Below are 22863 nucleotides of genomic sequence, written 5' to 3' on the forward strand. Positions count from 1 at the left end.
ATCCGAATATGCCACCACCCAATAATTTAAACAAATTGAGTGCATTGTAAAAATATATATGCAAAATTTTATTCAGCAGTTCCTAAAATTGATTTGTTGTGGTTTTTCTTTAATACCTAGACAAATTGTTGCTTTCTCAATTTTCGAAATATATGTATCGATATATTATAGCGCTAATTACAATTTGATGTTCACATACAGAATTTCCTCAATCGCACACAGTGATTTATTACAAAATGTTGAATAATTTGTTTGCCAAAAGCAATGCAATATTTAAGTAACTGGCATTTATAAGATACGTGATAATTATGTAAAGTTAATCATTAAAATTAATATTAATGCAATCGTATTATTATAATTTTTGTTGTTATGGTGTGTTCTTTAGAGAAATGGGTTTTGTGGAAATCTTAGTAGATACTTCGAAGACTTTACAAATGTCCAACATAAAAATAAAGTAAAGTGCATAAGATAAACTCAACATAATAATTAATAATAAAAATTTATATAAAATTGCTAGACAATATTTTTTTTGTCTGAACCTGATATCGATAAAGGTGACAAAACCAAACTGTAAAATCTAACGAAACGTACGTCATCCTTTTTCTGATCCTTCTTGTTTTTCGTCCGTCGTAATATTCTTTGTTCTCAGCAGCAGCGACAGCAGCGCCGCTTGCGTCAGCGCCTCTCGTACTTTGTAACAGGCACAGACAGGCGCGTGCGCAGCCCATGTGCAGCGCTGCCGGCGGCACTGCTGTTCGATCTGCTGCGCTGCAATGAGGCGCGTCGCTTGTTGTTGCTATTTGCTGGCAGTGTATGGTTATTGCTTTTGTTACGCGTCGTCGTCGTCGTCGAACCGCTGCTCGCTGCTGATCCCACGTTGCTGGCGCTGCCATCGCTGTAGCGCTGACGTTTGCTGATCACAGCAGTGTCTATGGATGTGCATGTGTGTGTGTAAAAGAAAGTGTAAAAGAGTTGGTGAAATGAATGTGCAATAAAATTGATAGGTTCAATTATCATTAATTGGGGCAGCTGAACTCCCTGTAACTTCATCATCATCATCATCCCCTTCAACATCAAGATCATCATCTCGAACATCGTTAACACCATTCTCATTGTGATTTTGATTGTCACTGGCAGCAGCAACAACAACTGGCAAATCCACAGTGGCCATAGCCATTGCTTCCAGCTGCTCCACATCAGCCATTTCTGTTTCTGTTTCTGTGTTAGCCAAAGAAGGACAACAGTACAACAGTAGAGTACAAATGCAAATCCGAAACAAACGAAAGAGAGAGAAAAAATACACACATTGGGGCATTTTGCCATCATCATAATAATTTTGATAAATAAGAATTTTGAATAAAATTTGACGATTATTTTTTTCATCACTTGTGAATCGATTATTCTTGGTTATATCAATGAGAACCGCTTTTGTGGATATGACGATGGCGATGGCGCAGAGTGATCTCGAAAATATGAGTGCAGAATTCAAATGCAAATGGAAATGAAATAAATGAGGTCTTTTTAAAAAAAAATGTTATAATATTTTTATGAAATATTCCGAATTTCTTTATGTAATTTGTAAATACACTATATTGAAAATTAATTTATGAAATGATCGAGAATTATGTTGAAAATGTATTTCTAATACATCAAAGCTAGAAAATTAAGTCGCTGAACTATCTATAACTCGAACCTATTACCAATGATCTATTTGAGATGAATGACAACACATTTGATGCTATGACTCAGATGACGGAGAAGGAATGTTTTGATGCAGTCGATGCAAGCATGATAAATGATTGCAATTTAATTTGGCCCCTTACTTACCTTTCGGACTGAGCTTCCGCTTGGACAGTGAGCTTGTGGCAGTTCTGCTTTCGGGTGCACTGAGTCGTCCACCGTTGGCAGAACGTTTCTGGCCCTGTTCGGAACGTCGCTCGCGTGTGCTGGCCAAATTGCTAACTGGCTGATCTGTGGCGCTCTTCTTGGCCACATTCTTGCTGCTGTTGCCAGCACTGTTCGCATCCTGGGCATCTAGTGAGGTGGCAGTGGCCGCAGCATTGGCCCGCTTCAGATTAGCCGGCATGCGTTTTGGCGGTTGCATGGCATTGGCTGCGTTGCCGCTGCCGCTGCCCGATGAGGTAGTTGCTGCATCATTGCTGCAGCTGGTCGCTGGTTTCTGCGGTGACTTCAGATGCTTCAGATCGTCCTGCTTCTTGTGCATGCCCACGTCCAGCCAGAACTTGAGCTGTGCCTCACGCTGACGCTGCATCAGCTCCTGGCCGGCGGCGTATTTGCTGAGTAGTCCTTGCAGCTTCTGCACTGTCTTGTACACTGTGTCGGCTGCAATCAAACCATAGTCGAAGAGGGAGCACATGTGTAGTATGAAGTTGCGATAGAGATTCTTGCGCACAATTTCGACACCCTTGGCATCCAGAAACATTTCGCAGGCTAACGGCAGCTGGCAATCGCCTACGAATCCGTGACGCATCACATGCAAATTCCACAACTTCATTAGCTCCTTTTCGCCCTCGTTGACATCGGAGAATTCGTCGATCATTTGTATGGTCTTTTGGCGCAGCCAAAGCGGATCGCTCTCTCCTTCCGAGTCAATGTCCAGCTCCTTGGGATGCACTGGCAGGCAAGTTTCCGTGTGGTGATACAATCTGCAAGCAACGAAAATCGTAAATGCATATCTTAGATAAATACAGGCTATGGCTTGTGTCTTAACTCCGTTTAAAGTTTAATTTTAGTAAAAGTTAATTAGAATTCTTCCTATTTTTCAAGTGGCTCACCTGTTGTGTCCTGTTATATAAGAGCGTTGATTACTGATGTCATCCTCATCCAGCTCGAGGAATTCATCTAGGCAGGTCTTCTGTCGCCTTGGCCGACAAACCATTAAGCTGGTGACCGAGGTGCGCCTCACCGGACCGCAAGTGCGGGCAAACGATGAGCCCGACGGACCAGCCAGATCATATGGCGAACCGGCATAGGAGCCATCATAGGCGTCATTGATGGTGACATCGATGCGCGCACCGCTGCCCGCTGGCTGGTACGTAAAGTTGAAGCGCGCATGGCAGAGTTTCAGATGCTTGAGTAGTGCATACAAACGCAGGCAGTCCAAGCCGCACCAGGGACAGTTGAGTTCCTGTGTGTACTCGGTTTGTTGGCGCGTATTGTTGCTGTACATAAAGTTATAGACGATTTGTATGTGCTCCGGCGTTGCCTTGCAAATGCTGCTAATGTTGTTGCTGCCATTCTTCAAGCCACTGTTACAATGATTGTTGTTATTGTTATTATTGTTGTTAAGATTGTTGTTGTTATTGATGTGACTCAGTTCGGCATCCACATCCAGATGCTGTACATAACGCTGTAACTCGGGCGCTGCAATAATGTCGGGCAATTGCTCATTGGAGAGTGTCAAATGGAATTTGAGCATGGGACTCTGCTGATAGACATCGTAGGTCAGCGAAAGTGGAATGTAGCTGTCGGGCATGGTCTCCCAGGTGCACTTCTTTGGTGAGAACGATTTGATGCTTGACGAATTCAATGGCTGCAGCATGGCCTCGTATTCGCCCTCGGTGATGAAACCACTTGACTTCTCATACAATATCAACTCGGAGCCATAGAGCTTTTCGCTGGAGCGCGAGCGCTTGTTTGGAGGCGTGGCTACAAAACGAAACAAAAAATGTTGTTAAAATACGACGACCAAAGCAAAAATTCCAAAACTGTCTCGAAAACTTTTGTCAGATTTTAAACGCAATAAGCTTCACCATCAGAATTATTATGGGGCAGCTTATTTAATACTTAGAATACTTTATGCTCTAAAGTAGTATATTCTTAAGTAAATTGAAGCTAATTAAACAATTTTTTCTAGAAAAGGTCTTTGTCTTAAAAGCTAGCTCAGACTAGCAAACAAAATTGTCTGCTTTAAATATGCATTTGATCTTTTTTTGACTGATAGCCGGCTCACCTGCATTCTCATCGTTGCATGTTTGTAGCTGCATCTTGATGCGAAAGAGCAGCTTGTAGAGCGTGTGTTGCTCGCCCATCGGTCGCATCGTCTGCAACGGTATGCTGATGGTCGAATGCTCACCAATGCCCTCCTTGGGATTGTAGACAATTTGACAGCTTTTGCTCAACAACTCTTGGAAATCAAGTGTGCTATCCTTGCGCTTGCTGCGCGTTATCTTATATAAGGTGGTCTCCACACACACCGATTCACCGGCCTGACATAGCAACTCCTGTTCCGGCTCCTGATCGTGATCCTGGCGTGGACGCAATAGCAGATCGGTGTCGCTTTCCGGTTTGAGTTTCTCGTGCAGCGAATCGTAAATGACGTGCAGGTAGTTTTGGGTTACAGCCTCAGACTTTTGGGTGATGGTGTCCAGTATGGTGTCGATTTTAAAATTGGCGCGTTTCTTGTTGTTGCGCGACATTCGCTCTTTCATATAGCTGAGTGTGCGATTCAGAAAGATGGGCTAAAAGGAACAGAATATATAATATTATGCACTTTGAATGGGGAAAATGTAACTCACATTTGTCTCGTGGCGATTGCGAAGATAGCGATAGATCTGTGTGGGCTCTAGATGGGAATTTATAGTATTCATATTAATGAATTTAATTTGCATTTGCTTCGCACTTCAGTCACTCACTTTCAAAGGCCTGTAGAAAGAGTTCCTGCTCTTGTTGGTGTCCATTAAGTTTTGGATGCGTTTCCTGGGTTACTGCAGCAGCAGTTGCTACTCCCGATGTTGTTGTTGCTGTTGGCGCTGCCAACGCTTCGTGTGTGGCAGTTGTATCTGCTCCACTTGCCGCCAATCCATTGATGGCCACAGCAGCAGCATCTCCACTGTTGTTGTTTTCCTTTTCACGTTTTTTTGTTGGTGCCATTGTGCAGCAGGTGGGGGATGGAGTTGTAGAGGTGGGGGAGGGCAGTTACACCTCAAACGCGCCGCTTGCTTACACACACACACAACTCGCACTCACTCACACACACGCTCACGCAAACGCACACTACTTCACCCGTCTGGCTCGTAGCGTTGCTGCAATTTCAGCATATGAATTACAAACGTTGCATTTATTTGTTGTTAACACATTTTTCAGATTTGCACCGCTGCATAAACGAATGATGTTTTGTTTGTTTTTTTCTTCGTAATTTTGCTGCGTGTTTTGCCGTTTTTCTTTTCGGCGCGAAACCTTTTGCTTTGTTGCAGCGTTACTGATGTTATTATGGGCGTCGCAGCACGGGACGACTGCATGACATGTGCTGCTGCCACTTTCAATTGCTCATTCTCCTAATCAATAATGGCTTTATAACAATTAAATCGCTACTACCCTATGTATAATAATACAACCATTTATTATTAAACAAATGGTTGTCAGCAATTTCTAGTTTTTTTTTAGTTGTCCTTTCAAAATCGTACAGTGTAGTTCAGCCATCCGCGTAATTACACACCCTCAATCAGTTATTCAACACTATAGTACCAAAATTGTATACAATTTCAAAGTGGTCACACTGCTTAATATAAATGAATTGGTTGGTTGCTTTATTAATATCAACTTAATTACGACAAACTAGCTTTTTTTACTTAATTATTATATAATTTATTATATTTTAATTCACAGTGTACATACATTTTATAAATATTGCAAAATTTGCTGCCAGCTGTTGCTGTTAACTGTTCTATACGGTAACTCTATGCATTAACAGAAAAGCGTGCAATGTTGTAGCGGCTGTTAACAGTTTCAGTTCCACTGCAAAATAGGAATTATTCAGTGCATTTTTTAAGTTTACAAATAAAATAATTTGTAAATCAAGTAAGGTAAATCCACTAATAAGGAGATTAATAACTGATGTATAGTTTTATAATCGCAAAATACATTTGATCTGCTGCCTATTTAACACCTTTCCCATTTACACACATTCACACACACTAACGAAATGTAAAATCCATTTAATTTTATTTTACAAAATATTTTGCAGGCCGGCAACTGTTTCTAAAACTTGGAAAATTCTAAATACACTTGCATAAAAAACAAACAAAATGGACAAAAACAGCGCGGCTTTGTACAAAAAAATGCAAGGTGAAGTTGAGTCATATCAAACCCTGCAGAAATGTAAGCACAAAATGAAACAACAAATTATGGATACAAAATATGAACAACTTTTTTCATTTCCAGCTTGTGTTAAAGTAGTGAAGCAACGTGCTCTTCTGGAGAGTCAGTTGAATGAAAACAAGTGTGTTATGGATGAATTAAATTTACTTGGTCCTGATAACAAAGTGTACAAATTGTTTGGCCCTGTTTTGGTGAAACAAGAACTGGAAGACTCCCGTCAAAATGTGGGCAAGCGTATTGAATACATCTCCAAGGAGCTGAAAAGTTCAACTGATACGTTGGAGAACATGTAAGTTGTTTTCTTGGCAAGTGTTTTATTTTATAATAATTATTGTCATAAATTTTTGTGTACTGCAGGGAAAAAGATATGCTGAAACATCGCGAAGCTGTGGCCAAGTATCAACAACAATGGCAAGTTGCAGCAGCCATGAAGTAAATAGTTGGAGAGCAATAAATTATTATTTATTAATCTTTGTGATTGTTTGGAAGGCATTAACGACAGTAAAACACAAACGCATTACATTAAATTCAATGAAGTACACGTAAAGAAAACTTAAAACCAATGAGTAATATAAATTCGTCTTATTTTTGAATCCTTTCTTAATAATTGTCGAGGTGTGACCACTAGCTCAAAAATATACATTTTAACAGATGTTATATACCATAATATACAACTTCCACCTGGTTACACTGCCATAGAGATTGCAGAAAAACTTGTGAATCGATAGTGCTATCGTTTGTTAATGCATCTCTAGTGCGAGGGAGACAAACTGAGACCGAGAGCACTGAAATTTGTGCCACGAAGAACGGAATTCTCTTTTGGTGCCGCAATAGAATCAAACAATATTTTGTTGGCTGTGGTGTTGTCAGCAAATTTAAACTAATTAGCTATAAAAAAAACAATGGGCTCAGGTCACAGCGTTCACGTACCCGGTGGTGGCACCGAAGGTAAGCAAGCAACGGAAGTAAATACAACCACGTAAACGATTTGTGCAGTTGTCTATGATGAGAGCCAATCATATGCACACACGCATACAAATACACACACATATACGTAAACAGACTGACGTCGAGGCAAAAGTAAATACAATAATTTCTACAATTATCAATTTAGGCTACCACGTACTCAAGGTGCAAGACAATTCGCCTGGCCAGAAGGCCGGACTGGAGGCATTTTTTGACTTTATCGTAGCCATCGCCGGCACCCGGCTCGACCAGGACAACGATATGCTGAAGGAGCTGCTGCGCCAGAATGTCGATAAACCGGTTCGTGTCACCGTCTATTCAAGCAAGACACAAACCATACGTGAACTCACACTGACGCCCTGCAACAATTGGGGTGGTCAAGGACTGTTGGGCGTCAGCATACGGTTCTGTTCGTTTGAAGGCGCCAACGAGAATGTGTGGCACATCCTCGAGGTACACCCCAACTCGCCTGCAGAGCTGGCCGGGTTGCGTGCCTACAGCGATTATGTGATTGGTGCCGATGCCATACGTCATGAGAACGATGATCTCTTTACGCTCATCGAGACGCACGAACAGCAGCCGCTGAAGATGTATGTCTACAATCTGGATGATGATGCGTGTCGTGAGGTCACCATCAAACCGAACACTGCCTGGGGTGGCGAAGGAGCTCTGGGATGTGGTATTGGCTTTGGCTACTTGCATCGCATTCCCATTCAACCAGTGCCGGCGACAGCAACACCAGCTGCTGCCACGCCAGCAACTGCAGCAGTGGCGCCTCCACAGGCAGTGCCTTTGGTGGCTGCAACGGCGGCCACAAGTGCAGCCGTTGTGGCACCAACATTGCCTTATATACCACCGCTGGCCAACACTTTCGGTGCGGACGTGCGACCACCAACCATTGAGCCACCAGCACAGAGCATATTCAAGACCTATTTCAATCCCGATGACGCAACAACAGATGCCTTAAGCACAGCACTCGAAACGCAAGCTGCCATTACAGACACACCGCCCACGGAAGCAGTAGAAACACCAGCGTTGCCACCACAGCCAGTGCAACCGCCACAGCCTGCAGCTCCAGTTCAGCCTGTGTTGCCTCCTGTAGCAGTTCCGCAACCTGTGCTCCCTCCTGTTGCTGCACAGCCACCTGTGCTGCCTCCTCAAGCTGTGGCCCCACCAGCAAACATCTACATACCCGGCGTCTTTGATCCGAATGCCAGCCAGCAACAACAACAACAGCAGCAACTCAATCAAGCGGGTCTAGGCGGCATTCCCGCAGCCCAATTACCGTTTCCACAGGCAACAACGGCCACGTTACCGCCACCCGCAGTGCCGATGTTCTCCATGGCCTCGCTGCCCCAACAGCAGCAGCAACAGATCTACATGTCGGCACCAGCCACCTTGTCGTATCCGACTGCAGGTGCCGCTGCCCAAACGGTGCCTTCCTATCCCCAAGTGCAGCCATCGATGGGCGGTCTATTTCCCACGCAGCCAACGCCAATGCCACCCCAAATGGCGCACGTCTTTGCACCACCGCCACAGCAGCAGCAACCGCCAGCGACATCGATTAGTGGCGAACAGAATTTAACTGGTGGAGCGAGCAACTAAAGGACAACTTAAACAGCGATTATTAAAAATACCGGACGAACTCTTTACAAATTGTGTCGTTAAGTTTGACATCTGATTGTTTTATATTTTATGAATTTCTTATTCTTATAGCGAATTAACGAAACGTAAATGAAAAATCACGAGTGAATGCTGTCGAGTTATACATTTCATAATAAATACAATTACATACACAAACATATTCACGAAAAAAATATTTAAATAAATGCTACATTTAAAATACATAAATTTTGTGCATCTACTAAACATATGAATTTCTGCATTTGTCTAAATCTATTTTGTATGTATTGCACTGAACCAAAAATCTAAAAGAATATCAAATTTTTCATTATTTATGCTATGTAGAATTTAATATAATTATACAATATGGCAAGGGCAATCGGTAATATTTTTATTTTGTATTTTCTTATCGTTTCATCTCTGTATACAAAAAAAAGCACACGATTAAACTGTTTTAATATTATGTAATTCCTCTGAAAATGTCTAATAATTATATAAAATTCTGTTAAGAAATATTTAGGTTTATTATTTTCTTTAGCATACATTGTTTACAATAAATATCTCGTTGATTTTAATATCAACCAGAGCTGAAATAAGGTCAATGTCCGATGAATGGGATTGTTGCTTATCAACTTTTTTAGCATTAATTAAATATGTACTTATTTCGGGACTGGTTGTTGAGCTCTTAAAATGGTTTGAATATAGAAAAAATATATATCTTCATAGATTATAATTTAATTATCAAATTATTATCGCTTTTTAAAATCATGAATTTCCTAACTAAATAGGTTCGTATATTTAATACTCTATGCAGGTTTACATTTTAAATATAAATTTATACATCTTTACATTTTTATACCCGCTACCCATAGGGTAGAAGGGTATTATAACTTTGTGCCGGCAGGAAATGTATGTAACAGGTAGAAGGAGGCATCTCCGACCCTATAAAGTATATATATTCTTGATCAGCGTCAACAGCCGAGACGATATAGCCATGTCCGTCTGTCCGTCTGTGTGTCTGTGTGCCTGTCCGTCCGTCCGTATGAACACCTAGATCTCAGAGACTATAAGAGATAGAGCTATAATTTTTTTTCGACAACATTTGTTATGTTTGCACGCAGATCAAGTTTGTTTCACATTTTTGCCACGCCCCCTTCCGCCCCCGCAAATCAAAAAAATCGAATAACAAGCGTAATTTTAAAGCTAGAGTTACGAATTTTGGTATATACAATAATTACTATAGTAGTTATGATTCCTGAAAATTTGGTTGCGATCAGATAAAAATTGTCGAAGTTAATAAAGAAATACTTTTGTATGGGCAAAAACGCCTACTTACTGGGGGTCTTAGTTACTTTGTCTGACAATCTGGTATATTGTGCCGTCTATGGTATATTTTGAATGAGGTACTATAACGATATACCATATATACCATTTGGTATATTTTTTTTAGTATTTTTGTAGTATATTTGGTATATTTTGAAAAGTATACCGCAAAATATAATGCTTTTATTCAAAATGGGTAGCGGGTATCTCACAGTCGAGTACACTCGACTGTAGCTTTCTTACTTGTTTAAAATAATTTTTGGAAGATATTTCTGGAGAAGTGAAATAATTAGATTATAAAAGGAGTTGGCTTTAAATTTCATTACAGCCTAAAGTAGAGTATCTGACTTGTTTATATAATAATTTCTTTATCTTTAGTTCCAGCTACAGTCTGTAATAAGTGAATTAACTTTTAACCAGCAAAAGCAAATAGTTGCTTAAAATTTACAATCAAATCGTCTTTCAAGTGAAATGCTGGCAACGAACGTGGTCTTAATTTTCGGCACTGTGTTCCTCTCATTGGGAAATGCGGATGAAAAAGTGGTAATTAAACAACGCTTACAATGTGCGTCAAGCTTATGGGATTGAGCTTAATAATCAAAATCTTATAGGGCTCGGAAAGTTTGGAGGATGAATTGGAACGCTGCCAGACAAAAGGTTTGGAACTGAACAAAAAACTAATTGAATTTAAATTTCAAATAATTGAATTGCAAGGCAAATTGGCATTAATCAAAGAGTTGCAAAATACAATTGAAGTAAACGAAAGGCAATTGAAAAGTAGCGAAGAAGCACTTAAATTTTGCCACAAAATGGCGGAGACTTCAAAGAATAATAGTAAAGAATGCCAACACTTCGATCCCACGAAAGGAATCAAACTCATTCCCACCAATGACACCAATGACACCAATGACCCCAATGGTACCAATGACCCCAATGGCACCAATGACCCCAATGACACCAATAACAAAAAGGATGAGGAAGTTGATAAATCAACGAATAGCAAAAAGGATGAGGAAGTTGATAATTCAACGAATAGCAAAAAGGATGAGGAAGTTGATAAATCAACGAATAGCAAAAAGGATGAGGAAGTTGATAATTCAACGAATAGCAAAAAGGATGAGGAAGTTGATAATTCAACGAATAGCAGAAAGGATGAGGAAGTTGATAAATCAACGAATAGCAAAAAGGATGAGGAAGTTGATAAATCAACGAATAGCAAAAAGGGTGAGGAAGTTGATAATTCAACGAATAGCAAAAAGGACGAGGAAGTTGATAAATCAACGAATAGCAAAAAGGACGAGGAAGTTGATATATCAACGAATTGCGATTCCCTTGGGTTTACTTCAGGTTTGCTGACCCTTAAATATGTGGGAGCCGACCCATTCTCCGTTTACTGCGATGGGGATACGGCTGGACCTGGTTGGATTTTAATTCAACAACGCATTGATGGTGCTGTGGACTTTTATAAAAATTGGGATGAATATCGAGACGGATTCGGCGATGTAACCGGAGAACATTTTATTGGACTGCAAAAATTGTATATGATGACCAACTATAAGCCGCATGAATTATATATCCAGCTAACGGACTTTAAAGATGAAATCTTTTATGCGCATTATGAGAATTTTCAAATTGGCAATGAGATGGAGATGTACAAACTCAAGAAATTGGGTAAAATGACAGGCAATGTTGCCAATAAATTAGTCGATCATTTGGGTCACAAGTTTTCCACACATGACATGGATAATGACAATTCCTCCGATAATATAGCAGTCCGTTATCATGGTGGCTGGTGGTTCTTTGAAAGTATAAAACGTTATGGATGGTAAATTTAAATAAAGCAGCCTAACAACTTTACTTTTATTGTTGACACAGTTTTCTGCTTCTCATTTTAGTAATTTGAATGGAAAATATTTGTCATCTCCAAGTACTACAGATCCACATCGACTGCACTGGCAATGGAAGAGCTATAAAGGCGTCAAAATGCTTATTCACCAAATAAGGAATTGACATTTTTTGTTTTTTTTTTTTAATTGAATATAAAACAATTACATATGCTTCCTGCCTTACATTCAATGAGACAGACGATAATATTTGCATTTAAATTTATTTCTAATTATTTACATTTTAGAGATTAGATGTAAAAGACAATCCATATGTTGGCCATTTGAATTGGCGCTTATTTTGCAAAACACATTAATCGGAGAACCGATAATTTTCGATAACAGTCGCTGGTATGCAGCTCTCTGTTGTTAATATGCCAATCGATTCACAACAGCTGATAAACAAACCTAGCAGCAATTTGTAAACCCGGCAAGTGTTTATTACTATTTGCTTGTCTTAAACGAAAGTAATTGCAAAATATGTCCAGCAAAAATCGCAAACGCACGGCAAGTAGCAGCAGCAGTGCTGAGGAACCCGACAGCGAGGAAGAGTCGCGCCTGAAGGATCTGCGAGAGCGTGATGAATTCGCCAATCGCCTCAAACAACGCGATGAGGATCGAACGCGTAAAGTGGTCGAAGCCACCGGTGGCCGCAAGGCCATTGAAGAGGCTACCAAACGTTTGAAACTGGAGCACGAGGATCGTGACAAAATTGTGCCACATCTGCGCGTGCAATCGCGTCGTCAGTACTTGGAGAAGCGCAAGGATGACAAGGTGGCCGAACTGGAAGCGGACATTTTGGACGACGAGTATCTCTTCAATGATGATGTGTAAGTGATGAGTATTGTCTTTTGCGCTGCTTTATTTCAATCTGTTCTTACCGACAGGTTAACTGAGCGTGAACGACAGGATCGTCGCTATAAAAAGCAACTGCTTAATATAGCCAAGGAGCATGAGAAGGCGCGAGAGCTGGAACGCGTGCAGCGCTATCACATGCCGCAGGATCTCAAGAAGGGCGAACGTTGTAAGTATTATAACTGGCAATTAAAGTATAGCATAATCTAAGCAACAGCTTAAAGACTATAATCATTATTCTTGAGCAAACACCTACTCATCACTTGTATTTGACAGCGGAGTACGTGGAGGTGGATGAGTTTGAGCAGCAACCAAACTCGGAGCAAAAGAAATGGGAGGCCGAGCAATTGGCATCAGCACGCTTTCAGTTTGGAGCCAAGGATGCCAAAGCTGAGGAGGAGTACGAACTGCTGCTGGATGATCAAATTGATTTCATTCAAGCTTTGACACTCGACGGCAGTCGCGAAAAAGCATCCAAGGAGCCTGAGCTCACCGAAACGGAACGCAAACGCATGACACTCGATGAGACCCGTAGATCGTTGCCTGTATATCCTTTTAAGGACGACTTGATTGCAGCTGTTAAGGAGCATCAAGTGCTGATTATTGAGGGCGAAACGGGCTCAGGTAAGACAACACAGGTGCCTCAATATCTGGTCGAGGCTGGCTTCACCAAGGACAAAAAGATGATTGGCTGCACGCAGCCTCGTCGTGTGGCTGCCATGTCGGTGGCGGCGCGCGTCGCCGAGGAAATGGGCGTCAAGCTAGGCAATGAGGTGGGCTACAGCATACGTTTTGAGGATTGCACCTCGGATCGCACCATACTCAAGTACATGACGGATGGCACGCTGCATCGTGAGTTCCTTTCTGAGCCGGATTTGGGTTCCTACAGCGTCATGATCATCGACGAGGCGCACGAGCGCACATTGCATACGGACATCCTGTTTGGTTTGGTTAAGGATATAGCGAGATTTCGACCTGAGCTCAAACTGCTCATATCGAGCGCCACGTTGGATGCGGAGAAGTTCTCAGCTTTCTTCGATGATGCGCCCATTTTTCGCATACCCGGTCGTCGCTATCCTGTGGACATCTTTTATACAAAAGCCCCAGAGGCGGATTACATCGACGCGTGTTGTGTGAGCGTCTTGCAGATTCATGCCACACAACCGCTGGGTGACATTTTGGTATTTCTCACGGGCCAGGACGAGATTGAGACGTGCCAGGAAGTGCTACAGGATCGTGTCAAACGTTTGGGTTCCAAAATACGTGAACTTATCGTCATACCGGTTTATGCCAATTTGCCCAGCGACATGCAAGCGAAAATCTTTGAGCCAACGCCACCGAATGCTAGAAAAGTTATCTTGGCCACCAATATTGCCGAGACTTCGCTGACCATCGACAACATCATCTATGTGATTGATCCGGGTTTCGCCAAGCAGAATAACTTCAATTCACGCACCGGCATGGAGTCGTTGATGGTGGTGCCCATCTCAAAGGCATCGGCAAATCAGCGCGCTGGACGTGCTGGAAGAACGGCGCCAGGCAAATGCTTTCGTCTGTACACAGCTTGGGCATACAAGCATGAGCTCGAGGAGAATACTGTGCCGGAGATTTGTCGCATCAATCTGGGCAACGCGGTGTTGATGCTTAAAGCATTGGGCATCAATGATCTGATACACTTTGACTTTCTCGATCCACCGCCGCACGAAACATTGGTGTTGGCCTTGGAGCAGTTGTATGCTTTGGGTGCGCTCAATCATCACGGTGAGCTGACCAAGCTGGGACGCCGCATGGCCGAGTTTCCTGTAGATCCCATGATGGGCAAAATGCTGCTCGCCAGCGAAAAGTAAGTGAAGAAATTACGCTTTCTTTGTATGTTTTATAATTAAAATCTTTTATTTGGCAGATATAAATGTTCGGAGGAGATGGTAACCATTGCAGCAATGCTGTCGGTTAACAGCGCCATCTTCTATAGACCCAAGGATAAGATTATACACGCAGACACTGCACGCAAGAATTTCAATCACATGCATGGCGATCATTTGAGTTTGCTGCAAGTCTACAATCAATGGGCCGAAACAGATTACAGTACACAATGGTGCTATGAGAACTTTATACAGTATCGCTCCATGAAGCGCGCCAGAGATGTGAGGGAGCAGCTGGTCGGGTTGATGCAACGTGTAGAGATCGACATGGTCAGCTGTCTGCCAGAGACGATCAATGTGCGCAAAGCATCGACTGCAGGCTACTTTTATCATGTGGCACGTTTGTCCAAGGGCGGCAACTACAAGACCATTAAGCACAATCAGACAGTAATGATTCATCCTAATTCGTCGCTGTTTGAGGAGCTGCCACGTTGGGTGCTCTACCATGAACTGGTGTTCACCTCCAAAGAGTATATGAGACAAGTGATTGAAATTGAGAGCAAGTGGCTGCTGGAAGTGGCACCACATTACTACAAAGCCAAGGAGCTCGAGGATTCGACCAACAAAAAGATGCCCAAGGGCGCAGGACGCGCCGAGATGACGCAATAAACTAAGGAAAATTCCACTTTGAAAATTTTGTAAATGAATTGTTTTAATTGTGAATGTGGGAAATGTTTAGAGAATGTTAATCGAGTTGAAATTTAGTATTTCTAGAGTAAAACCAAAACTCTGCGTAGGATAGTAATGAATCACTTTTAATTGTAATAAATTGTAATCTGAGATCTCATTAAGCAGCTTACTTGCTTCAGTAATTAGATAAATATAGGAGCTACCTTGAATAGATAGAATCAATTGTTCCAGAATTACAAGCTTCCATATATTGTCCAGAAAGTTGAGTTGTGAATGCGATCAACCAAAGAGAGAACTATCTTAATCGTATTTAATTGATATAAAGGTTATTATACGGGAATTTTAATTATTTTTATATAATTAGTATTGTGTTTATTTATGTATGACATGAAAAGATTTATTTGTTTTTGGGGCAGGAAGTTTATGTTTAGGTAGGTTTCTTTAAATGGGCGACATTTCATACATATCATATTTCTTAAACAATAGCAGCGACTACTTGACAAAGTTGGGGTTCTTCTTCAGTATGACGAATCCCTCCATTACAGGCGTCAGCGAAATATACTCATCGGTAGCCAGCTCGGCACGCTCACCAATGGCCAACAACACGGGCGTGGTGTGTGTCTGGAAGCCGGTGATGGTCTTCGGTTTACCAGCCTGACCCACTACATCAATGGCGATACCCACACGAACGGGGACCTGAAGTTGATTCAGTTCCTCGTCGAAGGTGATGAGCATGCGCGCCTGCATGGCGGGCACCAGTGTGTAGAGCAGATAATGCGAACGATTGAGGATCAGATTCTTGACATCCAGCAGTGACACCAATGTGGCCATCAAACCAGCCACAGCCATGGGATTCATTAGCTGACGATCACTGTGATATGGACTCAACGACAACGTTCCCTTGCCCAAATGCGTCAAACTCTGTGCGATGCGCACCATAAACAGATTGCTGGGATCCTTTGAATGATACTGTGCCAACTGGCGCAACATGGAGGCGAGACGTGCATTATTGGTGCCAGCTCCAACCAGACCCATGGCAAAGATGGCATTGTGCGCCACCTCAGCGTCGACATCGTGCGAGAACTTGCTCAGCGTATCCAGTATGTTGAGCTTGGGATTGGAGGCAGAAATCAGACCCAAAGCCAAGGGAACAGCACGGCGAATGGCCGGTTCACAGTAGCGCAACAGATTGCCAAAGGAACGGTATGCCATCTCGGCGCCAATATCCTCGCCCATGGCAATCAATGCAATGCCCAGCACAGCAATCGATTGTGTGGCCGACAAATCCTTTTCGCGCTCCTTTTCCTTTTCTTTCTCCTTCTCCTTGTCTTTCTCCTGCAATCGGAAATTTGTCATTATTCGAATTTAATAAGAAAGTTAATATTAAGCGCCCTACCTTCTCCTTGCTCTTGTCCTTCTTGCCTTTCTCCTTCTCGTCATCAGCGTTCGATGTCTCGTAGTGATCAGAGCAAATATGCAATAGCTGCTGAATCTTGAGCACATTGCCAGTGCCCGCATAGGCGCAAATATCCACCATGGTGGTGGCCATGCTTCGGTGCGGCTCCTCCAGCACCTCCAGGGTCATCATGACGGCCTCGGTCGACTTCTGACGTCCCAAATACAACAAACCCAGACCCAACCAAAGGAAACGCGTATAAGTGTCCTTCATGTCCGTCTTGGTGAGTCCCATGATGGTCTGCAGCAAGATCTCGGTAATCTCTGCATTGCACGAACCCACGCTGATCAAACCGAGCGAGAGCGCTGTGATGCCCAAGATCTCCACACTGGGCGATGTTTTGCCATTGTTGGCAAAGATGGTTTTCAGCGTATCGATAACAATGGCACGATTGGAACCAGCATAAGCAATGCCCAGGCCCAAAATAGCGCCAATTCGCATGCAGCTATTCGGATTATCAATGTAATCGGAGAGCAGAGCATGCGCCGGATCCACCTCATTGCGAATGCCGCAATTGACGATGCCACAAGCCAACAAAGCACCTGACTTGATGTTGTCATCGGTGGAGTACAGATACTTGTCAATCATGGTTAGACCGCCATCCACATCCCACAAGAGAATCAAACCCAACGAAGCTGTGGCCGACAACATGCCATGTTCCTTATTCTTGTACAGCCATTTGTTGCCATCCTCTGAGAGCAACTTGTCCACACCAAAGCCTGCATTAACAAAGCCATTCACAAAACTGGCAGCCAAATTCTGTTTGGCAGAATCCACCTGAATCGAAGCGAAGCGTGAACGGGAGTTATCCAAGTGCGATTTGTAGATATCCTCGGGTGTCTTGGGCTCCATAATGTCCAGCTCACGGGCCAGGTTCAGGAAATGCTTATTCAAATTGGCATTCGACATGATCTCCATCAAATCATCATAATCCGATACCGATTCATCCAGCTCAATGCAGACTTGTTGGCGAGCCAACATAAAAGCCAACTGCTTCTGCATGGCCGGCTCCTTGGGCTCTTTAAAGATCTCGCCAATCTTGCCCATGTCATTCAGCATCAGTGCCAAGCGCATAGCTTGCGTATGCTGTTGGAACTTGCGGGCCAGCTGCAAAGCAGTCTCCAGTATTATGGTGTTATCCGGTTCGGGGACATAAGGATAGCAGGACTGCAGATAGAGACAGACACGGGGATAGGCCGATTCATCCACATAGTCGGCCAACAAATGCAAATGATCAATCTCGATTAGCAGATCGCAGGCATCGGCCTCAGCATTATGCTCCATATTGTAGGGTATAATCTGCTTGACCAGCTCAATAAGCTGGGTGCGAAACTCGCCCGTCGTGTCGTGATAGTGTGCTGATATTTCGCCCGATAAATGGCGCACATACTCGTGTCCCCAATCGCCAATAGTTTGCGTGCGATCACAAAGGAATCGATAGGCAAGACAATCCTTGCCACTGCCCATGGTCATCGAGAGCACCGAAATGATATCAGCGCATAGTTGACGTGTCTGCTCATCGGGCATATGCTTGTACACCGTTTTCATGGTCTCGTAGTGGGGGCGCATGAATTTCAGTGGCTTGGGCACCGATGTCATCGATGTTGTCGAGGCACGAATCAATTTCGCCATCATTTCCAGCGCTGGCTTGTACAATTTCTTATCGTTCTCCTGCAGATGCTGCACCAGCAGCTCGAGTTCTTCTTGCAGCTGTTGATCCTCATCGGAAAGCTCGGGTTGCTGATCTTTTTCATCCTTTTTGGATTTACCAGCAGCATCTTTCCCATCTTGGCTCTGTGACGCTTGCTTTGCCTTTGCATCCTTATCGCTAGGGGGCACTTGCTTTTTCTCCAGTTTTGACTCACCAGCCATCTTTTGTGTATGCGAGTCTCTCTAGTCCTCTTTAGAATGTTTCAAAATATAGAAATTTATGATTTTTAGCAATTCGGCGTTTGCTTTTTTGCTCCGCCTTCTCTTTCGTTCGTCGTTGTGCTCAACAGAATTACAAAGCGTTTTTTGATAGAGCTGAGTTGAAACACCGCTGAGACTATCGATATACCGATGATTTTGCAGTTTCTTTCAACAACGATTTTGAATGCAATTATCGATGTGTATTGTAATCAAATACATGATTATAAAATATTTTCAATAAAGAATTTATGTTTTTAGATAAGTTTAAATTTGTATAATATTGTTTGAGTGCGGCTGCAAGCTAAACTTTTAAAATATGTTTGAAAGTATTTTTTTTTAGGTTATTTTCTTACCAAATTTTTACGCCATTTACGGTATCACTATTCACCGTTAGCTCTTTTAACGTATCGATGTTTTATGAAAACAATGCTGGGCTGCCAACTTATATTTAGGTAAATATTGTAACTTAAGTATTTACCAACACTAACTATCAACAATTTGAACACATGTTTTGATCGCCTACAGACTGCGGACAATTTTGGTTTAAACAAAATGTTGCGCGTAACACAAACCAAAAATACGTTGCTCGATGGAGCCACCATAGATTCACAATTATACACAACCCCACAGGATTGTGAGGATTTCTTCGAAAGCATTGAAAAACCGACGACAGTTGTTGCAGCTCCACGTCCAACTTGTAAGTAAATGAAATGTTGAAGTATATATTATTGTTAAAGAAATTATTAATCACTTGCAGTTATACGTGTTGGAGTACTAACCACAGTGAGAGGCTCTGCTTACATGGAATATGGCAACACTAAGGTGATGGCCATAGTGGCCCCGCCACGCGAACTAATCCGCTCCAACGTGCGTCGTGTGAATATGGGTGTCATCAATTGCTATGTGAACTTTGCGGCTTTTGCCAGCGATGATCTGGAAGCGGTGCCGGAACGTGAAAAGCACCTGAGCAGCATGCTGACCAAGGCACTGCAACCCTTAGTTTGTCGCAATGAATTTGTCAACTTTCAACTCGATATTCGAGTTTTAATCTTGGATGACGATGGCTGCCTGCTGAGTACTGCGATCAATTGTTGCGGTGTTGCGCTGATCGAGTGTGGCATATCCACATATGACCTGATCACCGCCTCCACAGCATGCATTTATCGTGATCATGTATTCGTTAACCCCACCGCTAAGGTGGAGGAGTTGCTTTGGCAGCACAGAGCGGGCAATGCGCTACTGGGCAGCAGCAGTAAGTCCAAGGAGGAGAAAGAGGAGCAAAAGGATGTGCAACAACATGGCCTACTCATCATTGCGAGCATGGAAACTTTTGAGCAGCTGGCGCAGTGTCAACAATGTGGTTACCTCAAGCCTGAGACTTATGTCCAACTCTTGGATTTCACGCTAGAAATAAACAAATCGCTGCGGCAGCTGATTAAACGCGTGCTTACCGAACGTGTGAAGGAGCAGCATGTGCTGGATATGCGTGAAAAGCAACTGGAACATCAAGAGGATCAGCGGCTGGCTGCAATCATTGAGAAGCTGCAGCAGCAAGGACTCCACGAGTTCATACAAAGCAACATCAAAGAGGATCCATATACCGCAAAATAAATGTTTCATGTTTATATAATTTTGTGTTATACTTAACGATCTAAAAGTGTTTTAACAATTTCGGGGGTGTCTAAATGGATAAAAATTTGTATAGTCTACTGCTGATCAGTGGATGCCTCAAGCACGGCGCCCGAATAGGCCAAATCCCAGTAGTGTTCGACTTGATGCTTCTGAAAGAATTCGCGTGCCATCTTCTCCATGGGAAATATTTTGAATTTGATCTCGCCAAAGTGTCGACGCTGACTTGTGCCCTCCCAAACGAGCACACACGAGTTGGACACATCTTGCCCGTCGTTGCCCTTGACCACATCCTCCTCCCACTTGATACGATGCAGCATGAGACGACGATACTTCTTCTGCTGCTTCGGACCACCCTCCACAACAACCACACAACAATCACGAAACAGCGCCACACTTCCAGTCATTTGCAATTGTTTGGCATTTGTTTCCACCTTGAACTTTTTGCTCTGATTATCCTGTAGATCGCGTATGCGATAGACGCTCACATGTACACCACAGCTGGTGTCCTCCTTCAATTTGCGTTGCTTCTTCTCGCTTTTCTGTTCGCTGGTCAATTTCCTGGCATTGTTGGCATCCTCGTGAGCCTTTTGCCGCTTAGCCATTTGTTCACGAACATGCGCCTCAATCTTGGTGGGATCTTGGACAGCATCGGTGCCAAGCACGCGCATTAGATTCGAGATACGCAGCTTGGGCTCGGGCGGTGCAACAAGACCTAAACGTATCTTCTCCTGCTCTTCTTTCCAGGCCTCTCGACGATTCTGGCGACGCAGCTTCTTGCGCTCCTTTTTGGTTAGAAAAACAGGTAAGTAAACGGGCTTCAATGGTTCATCTGTTATAAAAATGTATGATTAGTTAAAATGTTAACAAAGTATATAAAATATGCAAATACTTGGAGGCTTCATTTGCGTTGGATGTTCGATGAGATTGCTGATAGCCGTCTGACGTATGCTTATCTTGCCACTCGTCTCGTCCAGCGTCTCCATGTCCTGGCTGAGAATAACCGAATCCCACCACTCCATGGCGGGCACATCATCAGGCATATCCTGTTTAGGCGCTATCAACGCCAGCTTGGTTGCCGATGAGATGCCTGTCTTGCGTGCGATTTGTGATATCTCATTCTGCAAACGCTCCAGCTGGCTCTTCATGCGCATGCGCTCCGCCAGTTGCTGGAACTTGCCGGGCTCATGGAAGCGCAGCGTACGCTTATTCCTTATCGTCGGCTTCAGTGCAATGCGATCATCGAAATACTTGACGCCATCATCGTGTGTGCTGCCCGTCGAGCCGCCGGCACCACCGCCGCTGTTGCTACTGCTACCCTCGGTGCCCGTGCCTTGACGTTGGAATACCTCACGTTTCTTGGCGCGTATGTTCGCTTTTAAAGTAGGCGTCACCGTTGGTATATTGATGGCACGCCCGCTTTTGTCGACAGTGCGTCCTTCTTCGTCCAATATCAGTGGTTTGGGCCGCTCCTGTTGTTGTTGGGCCGCTGCAGCGGCGGCTGCTGCAACCGCTGTGGGCTGTTGCTGTATTAAATTGGCCAAATTACCAGTCAACTTGGCACGTATTTGAGCCTGCAGCTCCGCAATCTTCTTGGCCTTGTCCGCATCCTCGGGCGTGGGCTTTTTGGCCAACGCTTGTGTGGCCAGTGCCACGGGCATTCCTATTTGGGGTACAGACGCGAGCAGCGGATCCTTGTCCCGAAGATTACTCAGTGCCCGCTTGCGTTCCTCGATCTCACGTTGAGCATGAGCCATCATCAGTTTAATTTGCGTGGAGCTTAGCGAGGCGGCCATAGCATCGACTTGGTTGCCATTCTTCTCCTTGACGTCGAATCGGGACTTCTTTGGAGCAACAGCAGCAGCAGAGGCAGCATCGACGATGCCGCCGCCGTCAGCGCCTGAAGCGGACGCCGAACGTTTGTTGGATGATTTCGATTTGTGGTCGTCGTCGGCATCGGCGGCAACGCTCTCCGCATCCTTGCGCGTTATAATAGACGACATAATATTCGCAATTAAATTGATCTGGCTTAAAACGTTACAAGTTATTTACCAAAAAACTTTGCACATTCCGCCTATAATCCACAAATGGTTTTTTATTTTATGTTTATTTATCTGTAAAAACGTTTTCGTGAAAATTTCTTCGGCAAAAAGACAGGGTTGTCTCTAATCGATATGATACGAGCCCTGTTATCGAACGACAGAATCGCTTTCGAATATATATGTAAATATTCAATTTAGTATATTATTCACTTTGGGGTACTGAGTACAAGTAAGCATCGTTTGGACAAATATTACTTTTTATATTAGTAAAACTGGTAGAATTTTTTCAAAAAGGTATTTGCGTGTCCCTAGGTCTACAAGATCTGCATATTTTTCTTAGCACTATTAAAAAGTCTGTAATAACAAAATTTTAAGTATATTCTTACATATTTAAGTGGTTTACTTAAGAGGACTCAATTTAAAATGCAGTTTAAATGTGATTTTTTTTATTAGAAAAGGGTCCACAATATAATGAATTTATTTGAGTGCAAAAACATCGATAT

General features: G+C 43.1%; 8 protein-coding genes across 11 annotated transcripts; 5 read left to right on the forward strand and 3 right to left on the reverse strand.

Moving 5' to 3' along the window:
- Positions 1-58: 58 nt before the first annotated feature.
- LOC117572378 (polycomb protein Su(z)12) lies at positions 59-5422 on the reverse strand. Of its 2 annotated transcripts, none has more exons than XM_034255146.2 (6): positions 4656-5393; positions 4539-4585; positions 3974-4481; positions 2796-3669; positions 1828-2666; positions 59-929 (listed from the first exon to the last, which is right to left on the reverse strand). In XM_034255146.2, exons 1-6 carry the CDS (start codon positions 4891-4893, stop codon positions 676-678), a joined length of 2760 nt encoding a protein of 919 aa, XP_034111037.1. In that variant the 5' UTR covers positions 4894-5393; the 3' UTR covers positions 59-675. The 2 variants fall into 2 exon arrangements, with proteins under 2 accessions (XP_034111037.1, XP_034111038.1); XM_034255147.2 differs by lacking the exon at positions 59-929 and adding an exon at positions 936-1218 and having other exon boundaries at positions 4656-5422.
- Positions 5423-5693: 271 nt separating this feature from the next.
- On the forward strand, positions 5694-6681 carry LOC117572382 (probable prefoldin subunit 6). 2 transcript variants are annotated; one of them, XM_034255155.2, is made up of 4 exons: positions 5694-5825; positions 5987-6120; positions 6184-6409; positions 6478-6681. In XM_034255155.2, the coding sequence occupies exons 2-4, from the start codon at positions 6048-6050 to the stop codon at positions 6554-6556; spliced, it is 378 nt and encodes a 125-aa protein (XP_034111046.1). In that variant the 5' UTR covers positions 5694-5825; positions 5987-6047; the 3' UTR covers positions 6557-6681. The 2 variants fall into 2 exon arrangements, with proteins under 2 accessions (XP_034111046.1, XP_051861580.1); XM_052005620.1 differs by having other exon boundaries at positions 5721-5820.
- Positions 6682-6874: 193 nt separating this feature from the next.
- LOC117572379 (Golgi reassembly-stacking protein 2) lies at positions 6875-8937 on the forward strand. The gene is made up of 2 exons (XM_034255148.2): positions 6875-7068; positions 7235-8937. The coding sequence occupies exons 1-2, from the start codon at positions 7023-7025 to the stop codon at positions 8689-8691; spliced, it is 1503 nt and encodes a 500-aa protein (XP_034111039.1). The 5' UTR covers positions 6875-7022; the 3' UTR covers positions 8692-8937.
- Positions 8938-10464: 1527 nt separating this feature from the next.
- LOC117571772 (angiopoietin-2-like) lies at positions 10465-12123 on the forward strand. The gene is made up of 3 exons (XM_034254129.2): positions 10465-10575; positions 10644-11857; positions 11928-12123. Exons 1-3 carry the CDS (start codon positions 10504-10506, stop codon positions 12040-12042), a joined length of 1401 nt encoding a protein of 466 aa, XP_034110020.1. The 5' UTR covers positions 10465-10503; the 3' UTR covers positions 12043-12123.
- A 177-nt stretch (positions 12124-12300) lies between these two features.
- On the forward strand, positions 12301-15481 carry LOC117571798 (pre-mRNA-splicing factor ATP-dependent RNA helicase DHX16). The gene is made up of 4 exons (XM_034254163.2): positions 12301-12745; positions 12803-12939; positions 13047-14613; positions 14674-15481. Exons 1-4 carry the CDS (start codon positions 12396-12398, stop codon positions 15299-15301), a joined length of 2682 nt encoding a protein of 893 aa, XP_034110054.1. The 5' UTR covers positions 12301-12395; the 3' UTR covers positions 15302-15481.
- A 172-nt stretch (positions 15482-15653) lies between these two features.
- Positions 15654-18792, reverse strand: LOC117571797 (26S proteasome non-ATPase regulatory subunit 2). The gene is made up of 2 exons (XM_034254161.2): positions 16719-18792; positions 15654-16657 (listed from the first exon to the last, which is right to left on the reverse strand). Exons 1-2 carry the CDS (start codon positions 18648-18650, stop codon positions 15815-15817), a joined length of 2775 nt encoding a protein of 924 aa, XP_034110052.1. The 5' UTR covers positions 18651-18792; the 3' UTR covers positions 15654-15814.
- Positions 18793-19037: 245 nt separating this feature from the next.
- Positions 19038-20332, forward strand: LOC117571810 (exosome complex component MTR3). The gene is made up of 3 exons (XM_034254181.2): positions 19038-19141; positions 19215-19386; positions 19447-20332. Exons 2-3 carry the CDS (start codon positions 19242-19244, stop codon positions 20298-20300), a joined length of 999 nt encoding a protein of 332 aa, XP_034110072.1. The 5' UTR covers positions 19038-19141; positions 19215-19241; the 3' UTR covers positions 20301-20332.
- On the reverse strand, positions 20288-22491 carry LOC117571801 (U4/U6 small nuclear ribonucleoprotein Prp3). 2 transcript variants are annotated; one of them, XM_052005612.1, is made up of 3 exons: positions 22371-22491; positions 21211-22297; positions 20288-21150 (listed from the first exon to the last, which is right to left on the reverse strand). In XM_052005612.1, the coding sequence occupies exons 2-3, from the start codon at positions 22112-22114 to the stop codon at positions 20396-20398; spliced, it is 1659 nt and encodes a 552-aa protein (XP_051861572.1). In that variant the 5' UTR covers positions 22115-22297; positions 22371-22491; the 3' UTR covers positions 20288-20395. The 2 variants fall into 2 exon arrangements, with proteins under 2 accessions (XP_051861572.1, XP_034110059.1); XM_034254168.2 differs by having other exon boundaries at positions 21211-22485.
- Positions 22492-22863: the final 372 nt, after the last annotated feature.

The sequence above is a fragment of the Drosophila albomicans genome, chromosome 3 (genome assembly GCF_009650485.2).
Source record: "Drosophila albomicans strain 15112-1751.03 chromosome 3, ASM965048v2, whole genome shotgun sequence".
NCBI lineage: Eukaryota > Metazoa > Arthropoda > Insecta > Diptera > Drosophilidae > Drosophila > Drosophila albomicans.